Below are 22,860 nucleotides of genomic sequence, written 5' to 3' on the forward strand. Positions count from 1 at the left end.
TAGCCTCCGAAGGCTATTGGGACGTGTTAGATGAATTCACTGTTCACGGGTTATAAAACACCCAGCATTAAGCACATTAACAACGCTTCATGCTCGGTGTTTTATATCATATTCATTCGCTTTCATGTAATAATGACTATTATCATCGTTAGTCATTTCAGAATCTTCTACCTTTCTATGTAGACCACATTATAGACTGAATTTAGTAAAGCTGATCTGACAAACAGCTAACAGTGTGTCAGTCATAAGGAACAAAACCAGGAGTGTGTGAGTGAGCGAAGCATCAAAGCAGAATTTAGACCAGGACTGGAGCCTTTTCAGACAGGCTGACATGGGGACAGTGGCTGTTACTGACACACTGGTGTGTGTGTGTGTGTGTGTGTGTGTGTGTGTGTGTGTGTGTGTGTGTGTGTGTGTGTGTGTGTGTGTGTGTGTGTGTGTGTGTGTGTGTGCAACGTGCACACACACACATCAACGTGCAACAGACGGGCCTTGGCAGTCAAGTAGATTCTAACCCTCTATCAATTTTTGTTTCCATGTATCAAGAAAACAGCTGTTTTACAAAGAAGGGGGAGGCTTATTGCCTCAGGCCTTGCATCTGGACTAGAGGAGAACAGAGGAGAGGAGATGGGAAGAGAGGAGAAGAGGTAGGAGGAGAGGAGGAGAGGAGAGAAGGTAGGAGGAGAGAAGGAGGAGAGGAGAAGACAGGAGAGGAGGTAAAGGGAGAGGAGATATATAACTCAGATATCATGCAGTGTTCCGCAAGGATCTATCTTAGGACCCTTATTATTTCTTATTTACATAAATGATTTTTCATCAGTTTGTAAATTTTCTTTTCCCATCTTATTTGCTGATGATACCAATATGATTTTATCACATACTGATTTACATACTCTAATTAATAATACAAATGAAGAAATGATGAGAATCTCAAAATGGTTCCAACTCAACAAGCTTGCATTAAATAACCAAAAATCAAATTTTATCATATTTGCAGGTAGGGGTAGGAAATATCTTAAAGATTATATTAGAGTAGCAGTAGATGGAAAGGAAATTTCCCAAGTCTCACATACTCGATTTTTAGGTATTTTGGTTGATGAGAAATTGAATTGGAAAAAACATATACATTTCATTCATAATAAAACTGTGAAGTCATTGGGCATCATCAGCAAACTGCGAAATCTCGTTAATATTTCTTGCTTATTAACTCTGTATTATTCTATGATTTATCCTTATTTGATTTATGGTAATATTGTTTGGGCAAATACATACCCTTCCAGTCTTCATCAACTTTATTTAATGCAAAAACGATTTGTAAGACTGGCAACTTTTTCTAACTCTACGGAACCCTCTACTCCTTTGTTCAGAAAACTCAAACTTCTTTCAGTATATGACATAAATATTCATCAGATATGTGTGTTTTTATACAAACATATGTTTTTGCCTTTTTCTTTACCACTATCGTTTGGTAATTTTTTCACTTATAATTCTCAAATACATTCATATAATACTAGACAGGTTAATCATTTTCATTTTCCTTTTTATAAAACTAAACACGGCCAGTTTTCCCTCAGATATCGTGGTGTACAGATATGGAACTCCAAATCTCACATTATCAAAAGCTCTGCTTCTCTAGAGATTTTTAAAAGAAATTTATCATCTCATTTAATTCACATTTAAAAAATGTCAAGTTTTCTTTGTTTTTTTTGTTTGTTTGTTTTTTTTTTTTTTGTGTGTTGATGATCTGTAACTATGTAGTCAAACCTTCTTTGTTTTTGTTTATAGTCTTCGTCTTGTTGTTTTTGTTTTTTGATTTTTTGTAATTACTGTTTTACTTCCTAAATCGAGGGGAGGTCTGTTGCATAAGCCTGTTGGCTTTTTGACCTCTCCTGTCACATTTGTTTTACTATTTTGATTGCAAGTGTTAATTTTATTGTGTGCAAACTAATAAAATTAAAAAAATTTAAAAAAAATAAAACAAGAGAGGAGAGGAGGTAGGAGGAGATGAGGTAGGAGGAGAGAGGATAGGAGGAGAGGAGGTAGAAAGATATGAGGGGATGTAGGAGGAGAGGAAATGGGAGGAGAGGAGGTAGGAGATGAGGTAGGTGGAGAGGAGAGGAAGTAGAAGGAGATGAGGGGACGTAGGACGAGAGGAGAGGAGGTAGGAGATGAGGGAAGGTAGGAGGAGAGGAAATGGGAGGAGAGGAAATGGGAGGAGAGGAGAAAGGAGGGGATGAAAGGAGGTAGAAGGAGAGGAGATAGGAGGAAAGGAAATGGGGGGAGAAGAGATGGGAAGAGAGGAGATGAGAGGATTCCCTCATCCCCCACTCAATGCGATTTCAGAATCAGAGGCTTTACTAGTAATTAGTGATAATGAGATTAATTACATTGGCTACAGAGACACAGAAAGGTACTTTTTTTCCATTTGTGTGGTGAATCACAGGTAAATTATTTAACTAATAAAACACTGCGTAAGGTTATCAATTAATATATTAAAGCTATACTTGTGGACAAATCATTTTTACATGTTTTTTCTTTACAAAGTGGTAAAATAATACAGCCCATAATGTGCTCATATTTTCTGAACCCTGAAACTCGGGTGAAAAGGACAGACAATATATTTGTTGCCATCTGTATTATTGTTACACTGGAAAAATCTCCAAGTCCAGTCATGTTTATATATAACAGAATAATAAGAATAAGAATAGATTTTGTTCCAATAGAAATGACCTTGAGGCAGTTTAGATTTAAGTTCTCTGAAACTAACTTTATGTAAAACTGAAAAATACACAAAACTGGGGAATTGCTACTTACAAAATATACTGCTCCGAAGCTGCCATGTCCAATCTCGTGCAGGTCGCAGAAGACGTCCTCCGGGTCATCTTTGAAGAAGAGGTCGGCCAGTTCAGGATCCTTCGGCACTCCTTTCCGTGTGGACGACGGCATTGTTGCCTAGGCACCGGGGACCTCAGTCACACAGCACCACTGCTACTACCGCCACCAGTCGTCCTCCACGGCCCCGGCATTGGCCAGCTAGACCTGACATGAAGAAGAAAGTCAAGATGAAACATGATTAACCCACCAGATTTTGTTTTTGTTGATTGTAAACAGATGGTAAGGGAAAAAAAATGTGATGACATCAAACCATGTAATTGTTCAAGTCACACTTTTTTACATTGAATTACATTTATTGAGAAGACACTTTCATTCAAAGTGGCTTTACAAGTAAGTACCACCTTTGAAAGCAACACAGGGTTCAGTATCTTGTCCTCGGATACTTTGACATGCAGACTAGGCAACTCGGTAACCTTTCCACTGAAATATGGACATTTCTGCTTCCTCATCTCTAACTATACCCGCTTACACACACACACACACACACACACACACACACACACACACATGTTCGACAGCTGAAACTGAGTCATGGATGCCTCACTTCCACATATGCACACAGTGTAACTGTTAGACAAGTGTGTGCAGACACATACTAACACTGCTGCAGCCAGGCTGATGAGTGCATATGCATCCTGGACACCCTGCTCCAGTTAGCTTCACTGCACAGAAAGCAGAAACATTCACACAGTTGCACGCCATCACTCTGATTACAGTCGCTCTCTCCCTCTCTCTCTATCCCCATCTACCATGAAATGTCTGTGCACATCAGCTACATGCACCAAACAAATCTGGTTCTAAAGGCTGGCCCCACACGGAGGAAGCTGACACAGAGGCAGAAAGAGGAAGACACACAGGCACACAGGCCAAGACACCGAGCATCAGCATCAGCCTAATCCCCTGCTCTCCAAGCCATCCAAACAGTCACACCCACTCCCAAAATATCAGTCATAAAAGGCAAAGTTTTGTGTCCTCCGTTTTCAACAGCACAACTCTATCGCAAATGTTATCGTCCACTAAAAACCAGGGCTTTTGTGCTGGGTTGCACACATCGTAGCTGAGATACAACATCCCAACTGGAAGACATTTCACTGCCATGAAAACAAACCCCACGGCATTGAGCCACCGAAGAAAGTAGCAGGTAAGACGGCTCTGTAAAGTCGCATCCACTGGAGGGATTCGCTTGTTTTTATATGTCACTATATGGGTACATTTGGATACAGCAGTGTCCGCCCCCCTTTTGAAAATAATATTTTGCTGATTGCATTTAATAGGATGATGTTGGGTGGGGGTGGGTGTCTGTATGCACTAGAAGTATGCTTGATAAGAGCAGTTTTGTCTCCTACTATATCGTACATGTTGGGAATGTAAAGTTCCACTCGCTTGCCACATCTTGCCCATTAGTTTTATTAATAAAATATATCAAAACTTATTTTATTATGCGTCATTTGAAATATTTTGCTCTGATATCTGAAAGCAACAAGTAGTCACACAGTGGAAGGTTAAAAGATTTTACTGGAATTGAATTGTGAGGTGATCTTGAGATTTTTACCTCTAGTGTATAGCGATGTTTATCGTTTCCTATTCTATAGCGATAATTGCATACTCATTTTGAATTTGTCTCAGGTCTGATTCCCAGAGATCTTTGAAAGCAGCCAGGAATCATAATAATACATGTTTCATTTTTATTTTAAGTGTAGTTATGAACTCAGATCAAAATTTAAGTAATTTCATTACACATTTAATTATTTTGACACAAAGCACATGAAAATTGGTACATTTTCTTCCCTCCAATGAAAAAAATAAAAAATAATTACCCCCTCCCCCCCAAAAAAAATCTAAATTAAAAAAAAAATAAAATAAAATCACTGAGGTTGGGTCAAACCCTTCCAAAAAAAAAAAAATCATATATGTAATTTACTTTGAATATTTGAAGTTCTTGCTTTGGTGGTCTTTAAAATGCTGTTTTAATGTCCTCTTGATATTTTTATGGCTCAGTAAAAATACTCTGGATCTCCATTTGGCAGATTGGTGCAGCATAAACATGGCTTGCCTTAATAAGCATCAGTTACCATCTCCATTCTTTAAATACTGGAGATCAGTGCAACCTACCGGCTGAGAGGGGCCTAAAAAAGACATGATGCTTTTTGTTTCTCCTGATTCATCTCAGAACTAAGAAAGTCAGTAGTGATGTACCGAAATAAAATTCATTTCATGGCATTGAGCCTGGATCCTTTTCAACTAATCTTCCTTAAAAGGCTTGGAAAGAGCCATTGGGTTGTAACATTAGCAGGCATTGTTCCACTTTACCAATTTATATGAGAGATGGGGGGATTAAAAAAAACAACAAAAAAACTACGAAAACCCAACAAATAAATACAATCACATCCTACCTTAAGGACACTCTTTGTAGTGATTTTTTGGAGGGATGAAACCCTTGGCTGAGCTGCTCGCGTCCGACAGGGTTCTGACAAATGATGAATGAACTATGTGCAGTACAGCCGTGTTGCCTGTGCTTACAACCTGGAACCCGAAGTGCCTTCTGCTGTTTATATTGACCATTCCTGCTACTGCTGCTGCTGCTTCTACTACTACAAATGCATTGTATTTAAGCAACATAACAGGCTTTGCATGATTCAGGCACCTGAGACATATTCTCTTTGTTCTTTCCAGCTTTGAAGGCTGTAAACTAAACGATGAGAGTACTTGCATTAAATTAATTCAAGTACAAAACTACTCAAAGAATAAAAAAAGAAACGTCCTTAAAAATCAAAGATTTATATATCTTTAAAAAAAATTAGGTCACATTAAAACTCACTGTCTTATTTATATGGGATGTTTGTTCTATCTTTTTGCAACTGTAGCAGCTTGTCTGGGTATTTTGCCTTATTTGTTTTTTTTAAAAAAGGTATTTATTTATTAATTTTCTTTATTGTTAGCACATATGCTGTCTTAACAACTGACCCACAAGATGAACTTGTGTGTATTAAGTGTTACTCTATTCGTCTGTGTCTCCTGGTTGCATCAGCTCATTTTCTTCTCATCTCTCCTGCTTTAGCCTCCCCGACAGTGAGTGGCACGTCCTCCGTCTCAACCCTCTCCCATCAGATACACACTCACAACTCTAACAAATAAACCAAGAAAAACGGAATTTGGGGAACGACAAAGAAAGATAATGAAAGTGACAAATATAACAAAGGAAACTGTCAGAATGGTGGCAGACAAAAACAGAGCAATGACAACTGAAGTCATGTGTTCAGTAGAGTCTGCACACCTCTTGTTCCGTGGCACTCCTCCTCTTCCTTTGCTTATAAGATGTGTGAAGTGATGCAACTGTGCAACAACAGGTTGTAACATAGGGGGCTGGGTAAAGCCGTTACTCGTCCGGTACGGTGCCGTGATTGGTCAGTTCGCTCTGTGTTGCTGTGCGTCTATGAATAGGATATTCTCCTGAGATAGCTAATTATGTAAATTACTTTAACAGATTAAATGCCTTTTGCATGTGTGTGTGGGTGTGAATTCTTTACGATATCTGAAAATTGAATGACATCTTTGTAGGTCAAGCATGCATAGGTGTTTATGTGCATGACATATGTACATGTTGCATGACATATGTACATGTTGCAGAGACACATGGAGTACAACACATCATATTATCTCATACTGTTTCTCACATGGGCCAATAATATAGTGCGTTTTTAGGTCATCGAACGCAATATGGCAGAAAGAAAATAACGAAATAATTACTCCGGGACCTTTCCAGTGGTTATACATGTGCACATACAAATGAAAGCACTCGTGTTAAATGTGAGTCAAAGGTCAACATGCTTGCAAAAGAAGCACAAGCAGGAACGCACAAACAGACAAACCCTCCAACCCTCAGGCCTCCTTTGCCTGTGTTCCTATAAGTAATTGATGTGCCAGCATGTTGCGGAGAGATCAAGTCATTTCTTGCACGTAATGCTGGGGTGTTTGCAATACTTTCTTCAAATACAAGGCATCACAATCGCAAGATGCCTTGTATTTGACCAAGAAAGTATCTAATAAACATACTGTTTATTTGTGGAAAATGTGGATGGATGAGAACTCAAACCGCATCGTGTCGTCCAAGTCTCTGAGCTCCTGGGACTGGGCTTTCATTTTTCCACTCTAATTTCATTCTCTTTAATCAAACACGGCTTTTAAAGGAAAGTCTTTGATGAAAAGAAGCAGATTTTTCTTGCTCCTCATTTGAAACCATGCTTCTGACACTGCGTTTAAGAGAGCGAGTGTGTATTCGCATAAACAGAATTAATACAAGAGACATAATGAACCCACATCAATACAAATGTATTATGTGAAAGAAACTACATGTGTGTCGCCACATCTCAGTAAAAGAGACGGCATGTGCACAAGTGTCCACATTTGTGGGTCAGTTTGTGCACGCGCGTTTTTATAGCTGGAGGATTTATCAGATTACTGGCACCCCTCACAGCTTCAGACAGGACAGGAATTTGACAGGCTGGGGGAATTCTTACTGGGATTCAAACCACCAGTTCTAATCAGAAATGTTCAAAAAAGCAAAAGGAAAAAATCTGGGAAATCTATCATAATGTCTGAAACTAGGAAGAATGATGTAATAATCCAGTGCTCTTCCTTCTCCCATCATGACGTTACAACAAAAATATAGGCTTACAGGCTTCAGTTTGTGTGTGTCTGTGTGCGCGCGCATGTATGCCTGTACGTAAAAGCAAAACATTTATGAATGTACAAGAGAGCTCGGATTGCACACACTCATGAAAAAGTGAAACTGCACTTCAGTAATCCCACCTAATAAATATGCATTAAAGAAGGCTGAGAAGATAGAGGCTCTAATCTTATGAGAAAGCAAAGTCTCCGGAGAGCATGCGTATGACGTGCGCTTGCATTTGTGTGTGCAAGTCTCCTCCATGACTGTATATAGGTCAATCTGATAAAACAAATACAATCTTATTTCTACACACGATGCCAGGATGCATGAGAATTAGCAGGCACCTTTAAAAAGGAACAAATGTAAAACATGCGTTTCTTAATAGACATTTTAAGATTGTTTTCTGAGTCAAGATGCATTTGACGGAGCGCAGGCGACCATGCGCATGTGCACAGTGACACAGCATCAGCGCCACAAGAGCTTAATTCAAATGTCAGTTAACGACAGCGGCGGACACACTTGGAATTTAGGTGAACTGGAACTGTTCTTGTTTGAAGTTATTAAAATATCTGTTAGTGTGTCTGTTTCCTGCTAATGTCCACTAAAGCTGTGGAGCTGTCGCATGTTTCAATGCCATTTTTGAAGTTTGAAAACGTTTACTGAAAAACTTCCCTGTTGTCACAAAATATAGTTCTGTACAGCAAGTAAACAAAAAAAAAAACAATAATCCCATGCAAACAGTCAAAAACCAGTATGCTCTTTCTGCTCCATAGCAAATTAACCAAAAAACATGCCTGTGGCACGCTCTACGTCTCAACCGATAAAAAAGTGCATTAGTCATTATTATTCTTACATATTAAATCAAATACCACAAAGGTGAATTACTATAAATAACCTGCTAATAATGTACAATTTAACAAGATCCAAATTTACAAGAATAAGTGCAGAACTCCTTTGACCTCCCCTTTGTTTAAGTATAAAGTCACAATACCTTACAGTAAATATGTTCATATGAAACCCTCGATGACAATGGGATCTTCAGCATTTAATCCTCAGCAGCTTGACTTCAGGCCATGAGACACACTGTTTTCCTACAGAAAGAAAGAAAAATCTGCATTAAACCCTGGGTGTGGTTGGCCAGTCACCTGGATTACAAAGTACTGATACTGATTTTAATTGGGAAACTAAAACAGCCATAGGACGACATTGTTATTGGTTCTCACGATGGATGTCCTGATCCCAAAACGTGATCAGAAATCGGGCACAATAAGGTCATTTCAGACTTTGCAGACGTTGCATCGCGATCAGGGATGGGATGTATATTTTATTCTCATTATTTTGATCAGCGCATCAAACAAACTTTGGAAAAATGCTAAACAACTGGTTTATCAACAAGCAACGGATCCAAGTAATTTTGCACGATAACGCTACTAATATGAAGAAAGCTATGGGGGAGGTGGGGGTGCGGAGTGTGGGCTGTGTCACGTAAAGTGAGTTCAATAAAGTTTGTAGTGATCTGCGCACGGCCGTGTTACAGCGGAGGCAAATAAATAACAGTTAAGTTACAACGCTGACTGAAAAGCGAACGAAGCGTCTGTGTCGTCTTCCTCACCGCAGCGTGATGGACACCCTGCTAGCGCAAGGAAGATCGTAGGTCACTTCAAACACCAACATTTTATTCTGTAAGCCATAAAAGGACAGTAAGAAGTCCAGTCTAAAAAGCACATTACTGCCTTACTTTATGACAATGTTACACTTTTATTTTCTTATTTGTTTACATGCCTGCTGGGTATTTTAAGTTGAGCTGCTGTTTTTATTTAATTTAAATTTTTCTTTAAATTTGCACTACTAGTTAATAGTTGCATTATTATTGCTAGCTACTTCAAAGAGAACTTCACTGTTTAAGTGCTAAATGATCAAATAAGGTGAATAAACTAAAAATAGGGGACAGTCTGGATCTGTTTATTTTGCATTTGTTCATTTTTTTTAATGTTTTACGAAGGTTTCGCATCGGGACTCAAATGACACGGAATCGGATCGGGCCAAAAAAACGGCTGAATTCATATTTTAGCCATTTATGCTTTTAGCTATAATAACTGTGCGGAGAAAATCTGAAATTATGAAAGCCCTACCAGTGATGTTCCCAACCGTGTAACGGGGAAACTTTATGGAAAGCCTGGTTTGAACGTTAAAAGTACTCAGTCCTCAAGTGCACTAATCTTTCTGTGAGTAATTCTGTGTAATCTTTCTTCCCTGAATAGTTGTTCTGACAACCTAATTATTCCTCTCTATCACACCAAACAGCCACAAGCTGGTTCCCAATCAGGGTGTGGCTCAGCACGAAAATTTGCCCATGGCAAAGACTATAAACTTGAACAAAATAAACACAAACGGATGAAGACGCTGCACCGACAGAAAGTCTCTGTCCACCATGCAAATGTGCAGCATATTCTTTGGGACAGAGATCTGAATGGCTGTTATATTGGAAAACTGGTTTGTATCAAAAGCTCTGACAAACAAGACACATCTTAGAGACTGCTATGGACTGTTTTCTCTAACAGTAACATGAAAGCCCCTTTTCCGTTATACAGTTTTGGACTTGACTCTACTCGCCTCGGTCTCAGCCGTTTTCCATTACACTTCAGTACCACCTCAATGTAGGTGGGGCTTTTGTGGATAGCAGTGTTGTTTTTGTCAGCCTGTTTCAATTTTAGTTTTAGTCTAGTCTTTGAGTCAAGCTATCATTTTAGTTTTTATTAGTTTAAGTCACGTTCATACTCCTTTTAGTCGTGTCAAGTTTCAGTCGACTAAAAGCATTTTAGTCTTATTCTGATGGGGGCACGGTGGCGCAGCTGGTAGTGCAGCCGTCTCACAGCAAGAAGGTCCTGGGTTTGATTCCCGCCGTGGACACTGTGGGCGCTGAAGTGCGTGTTAGTTCCCCCATGACTTCAGTGCCCACACCCTGGGTGGGGTTGGCGAAAGGGCTGTTAGGTAGGAGCACTGGTTGATAAAAATCGGGGAAAAAACCAGGATAAAAATATATTACAAAAAATGTTAGTCTTATTTTAGTCAGAATTGTCCAGGACCATTTTAGTCTACCCCACAAACCGTTTAGGTCCTTCGTCTCATCAGTGTACTGAGGCTGCTATGTTGCGCTCTACCGCCCCTCATGGCAGAAACTAGTACAACGAGTCTGGGTGGACCAAACCCTGTTCTTTATCATCCCCTCCTGACGGCCAGTGGCCGTAAAAGTGGATGTGTTTTCTCGCACTCCGTGCAGGTCGAGTTGGATGTAAACAAAGTCACATATGTGACCTGTCGGCTATCCTATAAATCCTATGTGGAAGACGACATCTGGTCTCTTAGATCTTTTTAGTCTAGTCTTTGGGTCAAGCTATCATTTTAGTTTTTATTAGTTTTAGTCACGTTCATACTCCTTTTAGTCGTTTCAAGTTTCAGTCAACTAAAAGTCTGAGCATTTTAGTCTTATTTTAGTCAGAATTATCCAGGACCATTTTAGTCTAATTTTAGTCAAATATTGTATTTAGCCAAACCCATTTTACAATTCAAACAAGGGTATCTTATTATTATATTATTGTTACCTTATAGACTCAAGAATACATTCAATCCAGATACAGAAGACTCTAATTTGAGTTTACAACATATTTATTTTTCCACATTTCTCCCCATCTTTTTCTTTTTCTACGACACATTGGGTTTTCTTTTCCACGTCTATGTAGGAAAGTGTATCCAAAGATGGTCTCTTCTTCTTCTCCCAGCCCCAGAGAAGATCCCCGCGTGGCCGGCCATCGGTCCCTTTCTCTATTTAACTTTGTTTTTAACTGACGTGAACCTAGAACTCTGCGTTAACGGCATCAGCCTCTAACCTGCAGCTGCATCTTCTGGATCTGATTCCCCGCTGCAGCGACTGGGATTGAGGACGTGACGTCACCCAGCAGCAGAACTAAACCAGAGGAGACTACTGAAAACATGGAGATTAAGGATCTTTGTAAATGAGGACACATTTTAGCAGAGTTTTTATTTTGTAATCTACATTTTAGTCTGGTTTTTATTCCTCTACGATATTGCATTATATATTTAATTATCGTTATCGTCACATGACCAGCATTTTCGTTGCGTCTCAGGCGATAAATGTTCGTTGACGACGATATTAAGTCACAACTTTAGTGGCGAGGTGGCCCGAAACATTAAGCTTCCTCTGGATGTGGTCGTCGGCCACAAGGCCCCAGAAACCTGTAGACCATGGAGTAGGATTTCTTGCCATTGTTCGCTGTACCAAAGTTTAGTTGAAAGTAAATACTGCGGCTGCTGTTGCCTGGTTTTAAATATGGCGGGTGTGAAGGAGTTGCTCACAAGACTCATCAGAGACGTTACTCTCTGGCCAATCAGTGACCTGCAGCCTGGCCAAATAGGTGCAAAGAAAGTAGGTACTAACCGGCACTATCCCCTGGTGGAAAACCCTTAAAACAGAGTTGAATAGGTAGGGGAAATGACCAAAAAGCATGTTTTTGCACGCACACTTCAACATTAAAATTCAGTGGGAATCAATCAATCACAGCATGACGACAAAAAAAAAATTGTTGATAGAGAATAAAGTCTCAATCAAATGGCTGTAACTGACCTGTAAAAAATCTGTTGGTGTTAGACGTCTCCCTCTCTCTTTCTTCAGTACAAGCCCAGATTTGCAGTTTTGTCAGCTTTTCTCATGACTGGAACAATATTGTACCTGAGGCGTGAGAGAAAAAATGGGTTAAAATTAATAAAATACATGTAAAACCAGCACAAATCCAGTTGCCTTCTACTCAAGGTTATTGTTAGAGATGCACCAATTGTGGCGCTTTTACACTAGTACCTACTCAGCCCGACTCGCCTCGCCTCAGTTTTGCGCTTCTCAACTAGGGGTCGAGGCGGGTCGAGGCGTGCAGAGTAGATACTTTTCTGTATCTATTCTGCCGAGGTTCTAAGAGGCTGAGTCGGCTGCATCTTACGTCATCACACTACAGGCCACCGATTAGTCGGGGGGCTGGGAGTCAGACGTCTGAGTCAGGAAGCGGGAATCAACGAACAAGCGACTCGTGGCTTCTTGTTCATTTTATTCGACAGGCAATGGCAGCGCAAAAGTCTTTTTGGTGATCCAACTCTGAGGTGCAGATGTTGATAAACCTGGTGGCTGAGGAGAGAATTAAAAAGGGATCTAGACGGGCGATAAGGAACGACAAGATCTACCAGGAGTTCTGTCACTTCATAGCTGCTCGCGGCTACCAATGGACTTTTTAGCAGCGCCGAGACAAAAAAAAAAAAAAAAGCGTTGCCCCTTGAAGCTTCTCTCACTCTCATTTTTAACTTGATATCTAACACAAGTCACAGACCCAGCAGCACATCTATCATCTCCTCCAGGTTCTACATCTTTAGTGTTGTTGTCTTCTTCGTTTACATCACACAATCAAATACGTCACAGCAGCTTCACTCCAACCCATCTACTTCTCATCTGGGTATCGAAAATAAACGAGGGGAAGACGAGTGGAGTCGGGCTGAGTAGGTACTAGTGTAAAAGTGCCATTGGTCTGCTAGTGAGGGTGATGTTTGCCCGACTAGTATCAGCCAATATTGGTTGCAGAAGTCCGCCTATGCCAATTGATTTTTTCGGTTATATGCATTGATGTGCACAGCCTTGAAAAATATTATTTCAATATCTTTTTTGTTTAATTGGAGGACGGGAACGGAGTAGTAAATGTTGGCAAGTACACCATGATGATGTCATTGCTGGGGAGCCTGTTACTACAGTTTATAAAAGGAGAAACCAAAACAAAAACAAAAGACTGATGGAGTAACAATAATCAAAACAATCGAGACAACAAACCTAAATCGTGATTAAATGATCAAATCAGGATTAAATCAGCAATTCTTGTTAGTTGCAGCATTTCTAAGCAAAGATATAAAGCCCACCAAGCATCTGGACTGTGAATTATAAATCATTTCCTCAGAACAAAGGGGGGTTGCTTGATGACTAAAACCTAAGAAAGTGAGGATGGTGATGTTCACCCTGAGCACTTATGAGAGAAGCTTTAAAATGTCTTCAGAACAGCAGATGGTGGAATGACTCAACAGGCAGTGACAATCTCTTTAATAGTTGTCAGTTATTATCCTCTCAGCAACTCCAGAATCCACGGGGATGATCTCTTATGTTATAAGCTTCAGGAAAGACAGCTAACCTCCGCAAGATAAAAAAAAAAGAAGAAGCTCAGAGGAAATGTGATCAAAGTTTATATTGTTGCTAAGAGTTTGGCTGGAAGAAGATTAGATACTTTTTCATCATAGTGGTAGGGGCAAATTGTACATGCTGCTTTTCCACAGCTGCTTGTTTGTATTCAGGGTCATGAAGACGCATATCTTTCCTACATTGCTCCAGGAGGACTGCAGCTCCAACTAAATGTCTTGGGAGTTTTTACAAGGGAAATGACTTGTGTGTACCAGAACACGTTCTAGTGTGTTGAGAGACATCCAGCACCCCAAGTAAACATAAACAAGCAAAAGTAATATTGTTTTCCTTCAACTACCTATTATTCTCATGCACGTGCAGTATATTAACAAAAAAACAAAACTTAAGTTCTTCTTTTTCCTGTGTGGCCATGGGTCAGTGGAATGTCCTTCCCACAGAACTTATTCTATGTACAAATCCTCACACATTCTCATGCTTGTCAAAGCGCTGGTTACTAAGTAAGCAAGTTTGCACACATTGTTGAGTATTATGTGAGTGTGTGTATGTGTCTGGTTATGAGTGTGGTTGAGGATGAGGATGATTGTTATCTGTTTATTGTATGTGTATGTGTTTGAATGTGTGATGAGAGTGAGAGAGAGTGTATGTGCTGTTGGTCTCTATTGTGCACTTTATGATTTGGCGCTCTTGTTTCCGTGCTTTTATTTATTAGTGCATTCTGTCAAATTTTTAAATATTATGGTTATTATGTCTTATTTCAATTAATCTTAATATTGTATCTGCTTAGCACTTTACCTGCCCAGGGACTACAGGCGGAAATTAGCAATTGTTGCTATAACCTGGCTCAAAGCATCCCTTCTTGTTTTACAAGATTAATGTTTTTTTTGTGCATTATCCCTGTTTTAAATAAATAAATTCAATCAAAGTTTGTTGTTAGCTATAGTGCTTGTTTGAGTCAACAAAACATACAAGAAGTACAGCTTACGGTACTTGCTATTCATCACATGAATGACTCTGGGGTTCCATATTTGAGAAACAAAACAAACTGGTGCACCTTCTTTCTTCCACTTCTCAAACTGAATCCATTTTTAACCTTCTGTCTTGTTCTCATGGTCAAACCCTCCAACCTCTTCCTACTTCTATCCGATGGTGCCGAGTCTCAGATTGGGTTCTCAGAGGAACTGTATTGAATAATAAAACAGCAAAGGAGGATGAAGGGATGAGAGAACAGGGATAAAAATGTATTGTGCCCCTTTTGAGTGTCTCTGAATGATTTATAACACAAACTGACGCTTGCATGAGCCTCTGGTAAAGTTGTGGCAGCACTTCTCTACCTCCTCGCTTGTTCCACCCTGCTAGGCATTCATGACCAACAAAGGCTAAAGAGTGAGAAAAGTGTTGTGTCTTTAATTAATGACAATCTTAAAAAAAACATTCTCAAAATGTGCTGTGTTAATCTTTAAATAAATATTAATTTTTGAAGGAGTTACACATCTGCTCTTCTAATATCGATTTAAGATAGATAGTACAGCACTAAAGTACCAAGATGAACAGCTTAGCCTTACTGCCGACCATGTCACTAAATAAGAATTTATTTCAAAAGAAATTCTCGCTGTGGAAGTTAAAACACACTTACTTTTGAAAGTGAAGAGCCTCTGTAAGTCTATTTTATTTAGAAACCACTACAAACACTGTTGGTTGGGAATTGTTTACAATTCTTTGAGTATTAATTATACCTCTGATCCCCAATGTCAGACTTTAAACTCAATGTTTAATAAAATTAAGCTCCCAGTGATTCCTCGTGAGCCTGATGGAGACTGATGTGGACTTGATGAGTCAAGCTTGAGGCAGGTGTGCTTACTCATGTCCCTTAGTGACATATTGCTTAAAAAAAAGTATAGTGTATCTAAAATATGCAAATTCTCTTTGGACATTAAAAGAAATCCAATAAAATAGAAAGAAATTAAACATTTTGTTCCAACTATCATGTCTGGGTGGCTAAGTGTAGATTTTTAAAGCAATTACTCATTTTCACACTGTGGAATATGCACATGCAGACTTTATGCTTTAAAAGCAGGATTTGGAGATTTTGAAGCAGCTCTCATCTCACAAGATTAGTGAGGCTATTGAGACATATATGTACACACGCACGCACGCACGCACGCACACACACACACAAACACACACACTACTGTAAACTTCCCAGATTAGTTTTAAGACTAATACCATCATAAATATGGACCTTGGTGGATTGAGGGACAAATAAAATTCAAATAAATGGCATATTCACCACTGTAAAACAGAAAATTATTCGACTTTTGTTGCATGAAAGCAACAAATGCTAAAATTCTATTCCATTTAAGAAAAAAATTTAAATTTTTCTTCAAATTATTTTGTATATAGAAATAATTTACACAGTAAAGTCTTCTGACTTCCCAGCATGAAGCCACAATTGGGAACTAATAAAACCACAATTAACTACAAGTTAAAGTAAGCAAAAATGCATAAACTAAGTAAAAACAACTGCCTTACTTTAATGAACACAAACCGACACAAGGAAAATAATATATTTTTTCTAGGGGTGTCAAATTAGCGTGTTAATTGCGACATGCGATTATGTTTTTTTCAATCGCTAAATCTATTTTTTTAATTGCTAACTTTACTTTTTCTGTTTGCGAGTTGCCTTTATTTTGAAATCCGTTTGTGCGGTGGAAGTAGACATTGATTGGCTGTCCCTGTGTTTGGGCGTGTTTAGCTACGCTGGTAGGAAAACACCTCAAGTTGAGAGTTTTTCTCTGCAATTTTTAGGTGCGATTAAAAAAAAGAGATTAGATTAATTAATTTACAGATCTTAATTAATTAATCGCAAAAAATATTGAATTGCTTGACGGCACACATTTTTTCTAACACACTTTCCAAACTTTACATTTGTTCTCTGAATTCTTGCTTTAATCTTATTCTGAATGTTATTGTACTTTTATTTGGCTTCCCCCAACCTGCTGCAATGTAAAACTACAACCATGATATTTGGAATGGGTCCCATTGGACCCATAATATCCCAAAGAAAATGTATTTCTTCCAAGAACTTTTCTGCTATGAGGTAACAACGCTACTCACCGTACCACCTTAACACCCACTACTAGATAACTAGTAATAATAATAATAATAATAATAATAATACACAATATATGAGACAATTTATGATATACTACATATAATATAGTAAAATGCAATATATACAAAGCTTGGTAAAATCGAATAGTAACACCACAGTCCCATATAGCAGCATTAGAGTACAATATTTTTATATTCCCTGTTGTAAAAAAATACAGGTACAATAGGTGAGTAGGACAACTGTATATACAACATCGAAGAGCAACAGCTTTGAGGTGATGTCTGCGCACCAACAGGAACTTTTTTTAGTATGAAGGCAGAGTTTTGCTGCAGCAGTTTAATATCTGATGAAGGAAAAAATTACAAACTACTCTGAAATGAAAAACAATACACCTCCTTAGTACAGAATATGGCCGGTTAAGTGAATGTACTAAAAGCTCCTTACACACACTTTCAAGGCAAAACTTGGGTACCGATATAACGCCTAATTTTTTGTATGTTAATGACCCACAGAGGCAACGGCAGGGCCTTTGTGCATAGCTCCTGTTCTACCTTCAGGGGTAATATTAAGATATGAAACAGATTTCTTACCGATCTATTTTGTTCTTTTATTTCCCTGCACGTCTTTGTAGATTTTCTTAGATGTAAGAGAATTCTCCCAGGTCGCCAGTCTAGCTGGCAACCTGTCCAGGGTGTACCCCTTCTGCCGAAAGAGAGTTGGGATAGCCTCACATTTAACACTTGAAACTAAGCAAAGACACCATTCCCCCCCCAAAAGCTTCAGGACAATATCAATCTCATCTCCATTTTGTTATTGAAAAACCATTTGCCATGATATGCAGATTCACACACACACGTTTATAATATATATATATATATATATATATATATATATATATATATATATATATATATATATATATATATATATATATAAAATTTGCATGTAGCACGATGGCTGTGCAATATCAACCCAGCATGGGAGTAAGTGCCAGGGGAGAAACCAGGATATTCTGCCTCGGGTATAAAACAGCCAGTTTGAGGCAAATTATAAAAGTGTAACTATATGAACTTTTAACGCTGCAATAAACTATGATTTTACCACTCACCAAGGTAACATTGGATTTGGTATTACATCATGTTTATTTTGTTTGTTTCCTGGTGAATTACTGGCTTCTTCTTTACAAATACTTTTCTATTCAACTTGACTGTATTTAATTGACTGAACCCTTTTGGAAATAAACATCCTTTATTCAGTATGAAAGCTTTCTCAGGGTAATTCATTGAATTGACAGGGGTGGTCGTCAGTGACCTTTCTTCTTGAGAGAAGCCAGCTTTTCACTATTAAAACCATTCATTGTTTTTAGCGACCCCCTCCTCCAGGTAAATAACAATATGTGTCGTCTATTATCTTGCTTTTTCCAAACCTAGTCCTCTTCTCTCACACTCTTTTAGACACACAAGCAGAACTAAACAAGGAAAACCACTAAGTGCAGTGTCACAGAGCACCGTCACTGAGCTGTAAATTATTAAATAGTTCCTCACAGTCAATTTTGCACATCAAAGAAAGCAATGGATGAAAAGGGGGGTAGTTCGTGGCTACCATTAAAGTGGTTGAGTGATAGAAAGATCAACAAGTTACATAGGTGCACATAAGAACCAGAGAAGCCATGCAGGGGGGGGGTTGTATTCAACAGAAGCTAGAATTTAATCAAATTAAATAAGTAAGAGTCAGTTTATTTGTAAAGTGAACAGGTCCTGCAACCTTTTCCTTGGTCGAATCTGCAATTAGTGATATAATGAGACAAATGGTTAGTGCTGATATCTATTAACTCTTTTATTTAGAGCATTAGCAAACAATATTCATCAAGTACGATGGGTTGGCCATTCAAATATAGTGCCGCTTGTTTGATCCTTCACTGTCTAAGAATCTGTAGTCGCATTTCCATTACCACTCAATTGTGAAAAACATAAATAGCACAAAGAAAAAACTGTAATGGAAACACCTGGAATTTAAAAAAATGTGAAATGTCACAAGAAAGCTTTTTACTGCTTTCATGAGGTGATTTTTCCACACATGTCGATTGTCCAGTTTAGTGCAAAAGCATAATGTTAACCCCTTTTCGCATTTGCACACCTGTGGCATCACTGGATGTGACGTAGTCAGTCATATGACCAGAGGGGAGAGATTTTGTATGAGTGATCATCTGCTGTCTTCATCTTCTGTTGACTATTTCCGCTACAGTGGTAGCAGCAATTGCAAATATTTGTCTAAAACAAATTATGTTTCCATCCATCTTCCCTTTGCTTTGAGCTGAAGTTCATCTTAACTGTGATGTAGGGCAGGAAAGATTTCAGTTTTCCAAAGTCACATTGTAAACCAATGAACAAGATGCTTTTGGGCATATACCAATGTTTTTACTTGTATTTCACTTCTTTGGAATTAAATAATTCCACATACTAAATTTTTCTATAAACATTTAAACTGAACATTGGGTCTTTACAATAGAAAAAAGCTGCTAAACATTTATCTGTAAAAGTAACAAATTACAATGTTTTCTCTGCGACTGACTACTTTTTTAGCTTAAATTTACAGTTAATTCAATACAATGAACATGCACCTTTGTAAGATTCTTAACTTCTAGTTAAAGAAAGGCTGAGATTATTTTTGCTGTTAGTTATTAGAGTAAGTGAGTAAATAAATAAATAAGTAAGATTCATCCATAAACCTCTTTATTAGGGCCCGAGCACCTTCAGTGCGAAGGCCCTATTGTATCTGTAGGAATTTTTCTTTCTTTCTTTCTTTCTTTCTTTCTTTCTTTCTTTCTTTCTTTCTTTCTTTCTTCTGACGAAAGGAGGGCCTTTTTGCCCCCCTAAACGTGCCCAAAAAGTCACCAAATTTTGCATGCAAGTCAGGCCTGGCGAAAAATTTGATAATTAATGGTTTACATTAATGGGCGTGGCAAAATGGCTCAACAGCGCCCCCCGGAAAACTTTGTGCCTCAAGCCCCACGATACGGTTTGACGTACATGCACGAAAATCGCTACACACCTGTATCATGGCCCAACTTAAAGAAAAGTCTCTTGGCGACATGGCCGAAACCGAACAGGAAGTCAGCCATTTTGAATTAATCGTATCACTTTGGCGCAATTTATGCCATTCCTTCGGCAGTTAATTCAGCCCGAACCGTAACGTGCCCCCAGGTGTGTTATACATCAAAATGTGCGTCTCCATCCTGCGACAACACGCATTAATTTTCTCTTTCAAAAGCGTTACCGTGGCGACGCTAGACGCCAAAAAGCGCGCCCACCCTTCATCTGGTTGGTTCAGACAGAAAAAACTTTGCGCCTCAAGCCCCATAATACGGTTTGACGTACATGAACGAAAATCGGTACACACTTGTATCATGTCGCAACTTAAAGAAAAGTCTCTTGGCACCGTGGCCGAAACCGAACAGGAAGTCGGCCATTTTGAACATTCTGAATTATTCGCGTAATTTTGGAGCAATATGAGCCATTCCTTCGAGAATTAATACGGCCCGAACCGTAACGTGCACCCAGGTGTGTTATACATCAAAATGTGCGTCTCCATCCTGCGACTACGCGCATTACTTTTCTCTTTCAAAAGTGTTACCGTGGCGACACTAGATGCCAAAAAGTGCGCCCCCCTTCATCTGATTGGTCCATATTTGATAGTTCCCCAAAAGTCACCATATTTTGCATGCAAGGCAGGCCTGGCGAAAAGTTTGATATTTAATGGTTTGCATTAATGGGCGTGGCAAAATGGCTCAACAGCGCCCCCCGGAAAACTTTGTGCCTCAAGCCCCACAATACGGTTTGACGTACATGCACGAAAATCAGTACACACCTGTATCATGTCGCAACTTAAAGAAAAGTCTCTTGGCGCCATGGCCGAAACCGAACAGGAAGTCGGCCATTTTGAATTAATTGTGTAATTTTGGCGCAATTTATGCCATTCTTTCGGGACCAAATTTTACATGCAAGCCAGGCCTGGCGATAAATTTGATATTTCATGGTTTGCATTAATGGGCGTGGCCTAACGGCTCAACAGCGCCCCCTAGAATACTTTTCTCTGCCATAACTTTTGAAAGGTTTGACATAGAGAGTTGTGGGTGGTGTCATGGGACTCGGTATTGAGTCCTTGACCATAATTGGTGAAAATTAGCCCCGCCCCTTCTTCTGATTGGTTGTCCCTATTTTCTGCTATAACTTTTGAATGGTTTGACATAGAGAGTCGTGGGTGGTGTCATTACTGATATGCTTATGGAGGGCGGTGGCCGTGAGTGCGAGGGCCCGTTCATCGCTGCTTGCAGCTTTAATTTGTTTCTTTTTTGCATTAAAACACGTACCGGTAATGTGGGGGTTCAATGTTTATGCTTTCAGGGAATAATTTTGGTTAAACTTTATTTTCTGAAAAACCTAGCAGCCCCTGAACAGAAACAGTTCATTATTTTAAAAGCACGACTCCACCAGCGCCACCTCCTCTAAGCTGACTCACCGAGAGAACACCAACATGCACATGTTGCATTTTATGCAAATTATGTCCAAAAACCATTCAATTAATCCAAAGAGATTTGCAGAGATTGTGCATGTGCACCCTAACAAGATTGCTTTAGGAGCATTAATCATAAAACAACCCCAGGACTCACACTAACCTAGATCTTTGTAACACTGGGGGCGGGGGGGGGGGGGGGAATTAAATAAATAAAAATTAAAAATTACCTTGGCTTCTGGCTGTGTGTCACTGTGTATGTACAGTAATAGGATGTTTTGTAGGAAACTGTGCTAAGAACTAATACCGAATATTTTGATTAAATTTAGTTAAATACACCAAATAGTTGTGAGAAGATTTAAAAAAAGAAAGAAAAAAAGCAGAAACTTAAAAGCAACAAAGGAGCACAACATAATACCAGATTAATTCATTACCATCTCAACTTGGCAAATTCAATAAAAACTATCATCACACATCGATCTACGATACAAAACGTGATATACAATAAATATCAATTTAGTTTGGCAACTACGCTCTCAGCCTTTGGGAGACAGATCGATGGCGACCCTGAATGAACCGGTTCTGGTGATGAACTGGTGTAACAACAAAAGACAAGCCGTTCAATGACTGTTGTGTTCTTTCATCTGTGTAACCCTCAGTGCTCATCTACACACTCAGCAGGAACTCGGGTCACACGACTATGTCCCAAGGCCCAACACTGGCACTATAAACTTACAACTTTATTGATTCTTACTGTGGCAACAAACATATCTGTAACCAAAGCAAAGCTACCAACAAATACTATGACAGACATATACAGTACAGTACAGTAAGTAAATAGTCATTTAAGTTTTGTGTTTCATGAAACTATAAACATACAACAGCGTACACATGGATACATAAAGGAAGCGTGGTACAGAAGACAGTGCAATCAGTCTTGAGTTGTTTAACATCCTCACAATAACCTTTAGACACACATGGACAAAGAGCACTTAAGCTTTTCAATAACCAGAATAAGTGAAAAGGTGAGTATAACGTCAGCCATGGCACCTTATAGGATTTCTGTGTTTGTTTATAACTGTAAGTGTGGCCTGGTGGTGCCTGTAGCGCCGGTGACTGGACATTGTGAAGTTAATGTGATTGTAGACCAAGCATGAATTGTCTAGTCGTTTTTTTTATTTTATTTTTTTTAAACCAAACATAAACCTACAGATACCTACACCTGGGTAGGGTAAGCAGTGTGCATCAATACATTGGCAATGTCCTGGATAATTGGCTGTTGCTAATGTACGGCTGTCTCAGGCGAAAGACGGCCGTCGTGAAAGTATCATGGAAATGCACGTCATAACTTGTGGTACAATGGGAGTGATACTAATACTTACTAAACTAATCAGTGATACTTACTAATCTAAAAGAAATAATAAAAGTTCT

The 22,860-nt window shown here is 39.0% G+C and overlaps 1 protein-coding gene across 4 annotated transcripts in view; it reads right to left on the minus strand.

Annotated features, from left to right (window-relative positions):
* taok3a (TAO kinase 3a) overlaps nucleotides 1–22,860 on the minus strand; it is a 76,563-nt gene that overhangs the window by 33,558 nt on the left and 20,145 nt on the right. For 2 of the 4 annotated variants that reach the window (XM_061730544.1, XM_061730547.1), the window contains exons 2-4: nucleotides 12,207–12,311; nucleotides 8,556–8,655; nucleotides 2,815–3,039 (exon numbers count right to left, since the gene is read on the minus strand). In XM_061730544.1, coding sequence (XP_061586528.1) covers nucleotides 2,815–2,946 — 132 coding nt within the window. In that variant the 5' untranslated portion in view covers nucleotides 2,947–3,039; nucleotides 8,556–8,655; nucleotides 12,207–12,311. Of the gene's footprint in view, nucleotides 1–2,814; nucleotides 3,040–8,555; nucleotides 8,656–12,206; nucleotides 12,312–17,507; nucleotides 17,620–22,860 lie in introns of all 4 variants that reach the window. The other 2 variants (XM_061730548.1, XM_061730545.1) reach the window with 2 other exon arrangements.

This window comes from Cololabis saira, chromosome 9 (assembly GCF_033807715.1).
Source record: "Cololabis saira isolate AMF1-May2022 chromosome 9, fColSai1.1, whole genome shotgun sequence".
NCBI classification, from domain to species: Eukaryota; Metazoa; Chordata; class Actinopteri; order Beloniformes; family Belonidae; genus Cololabis; species Cololabis saira.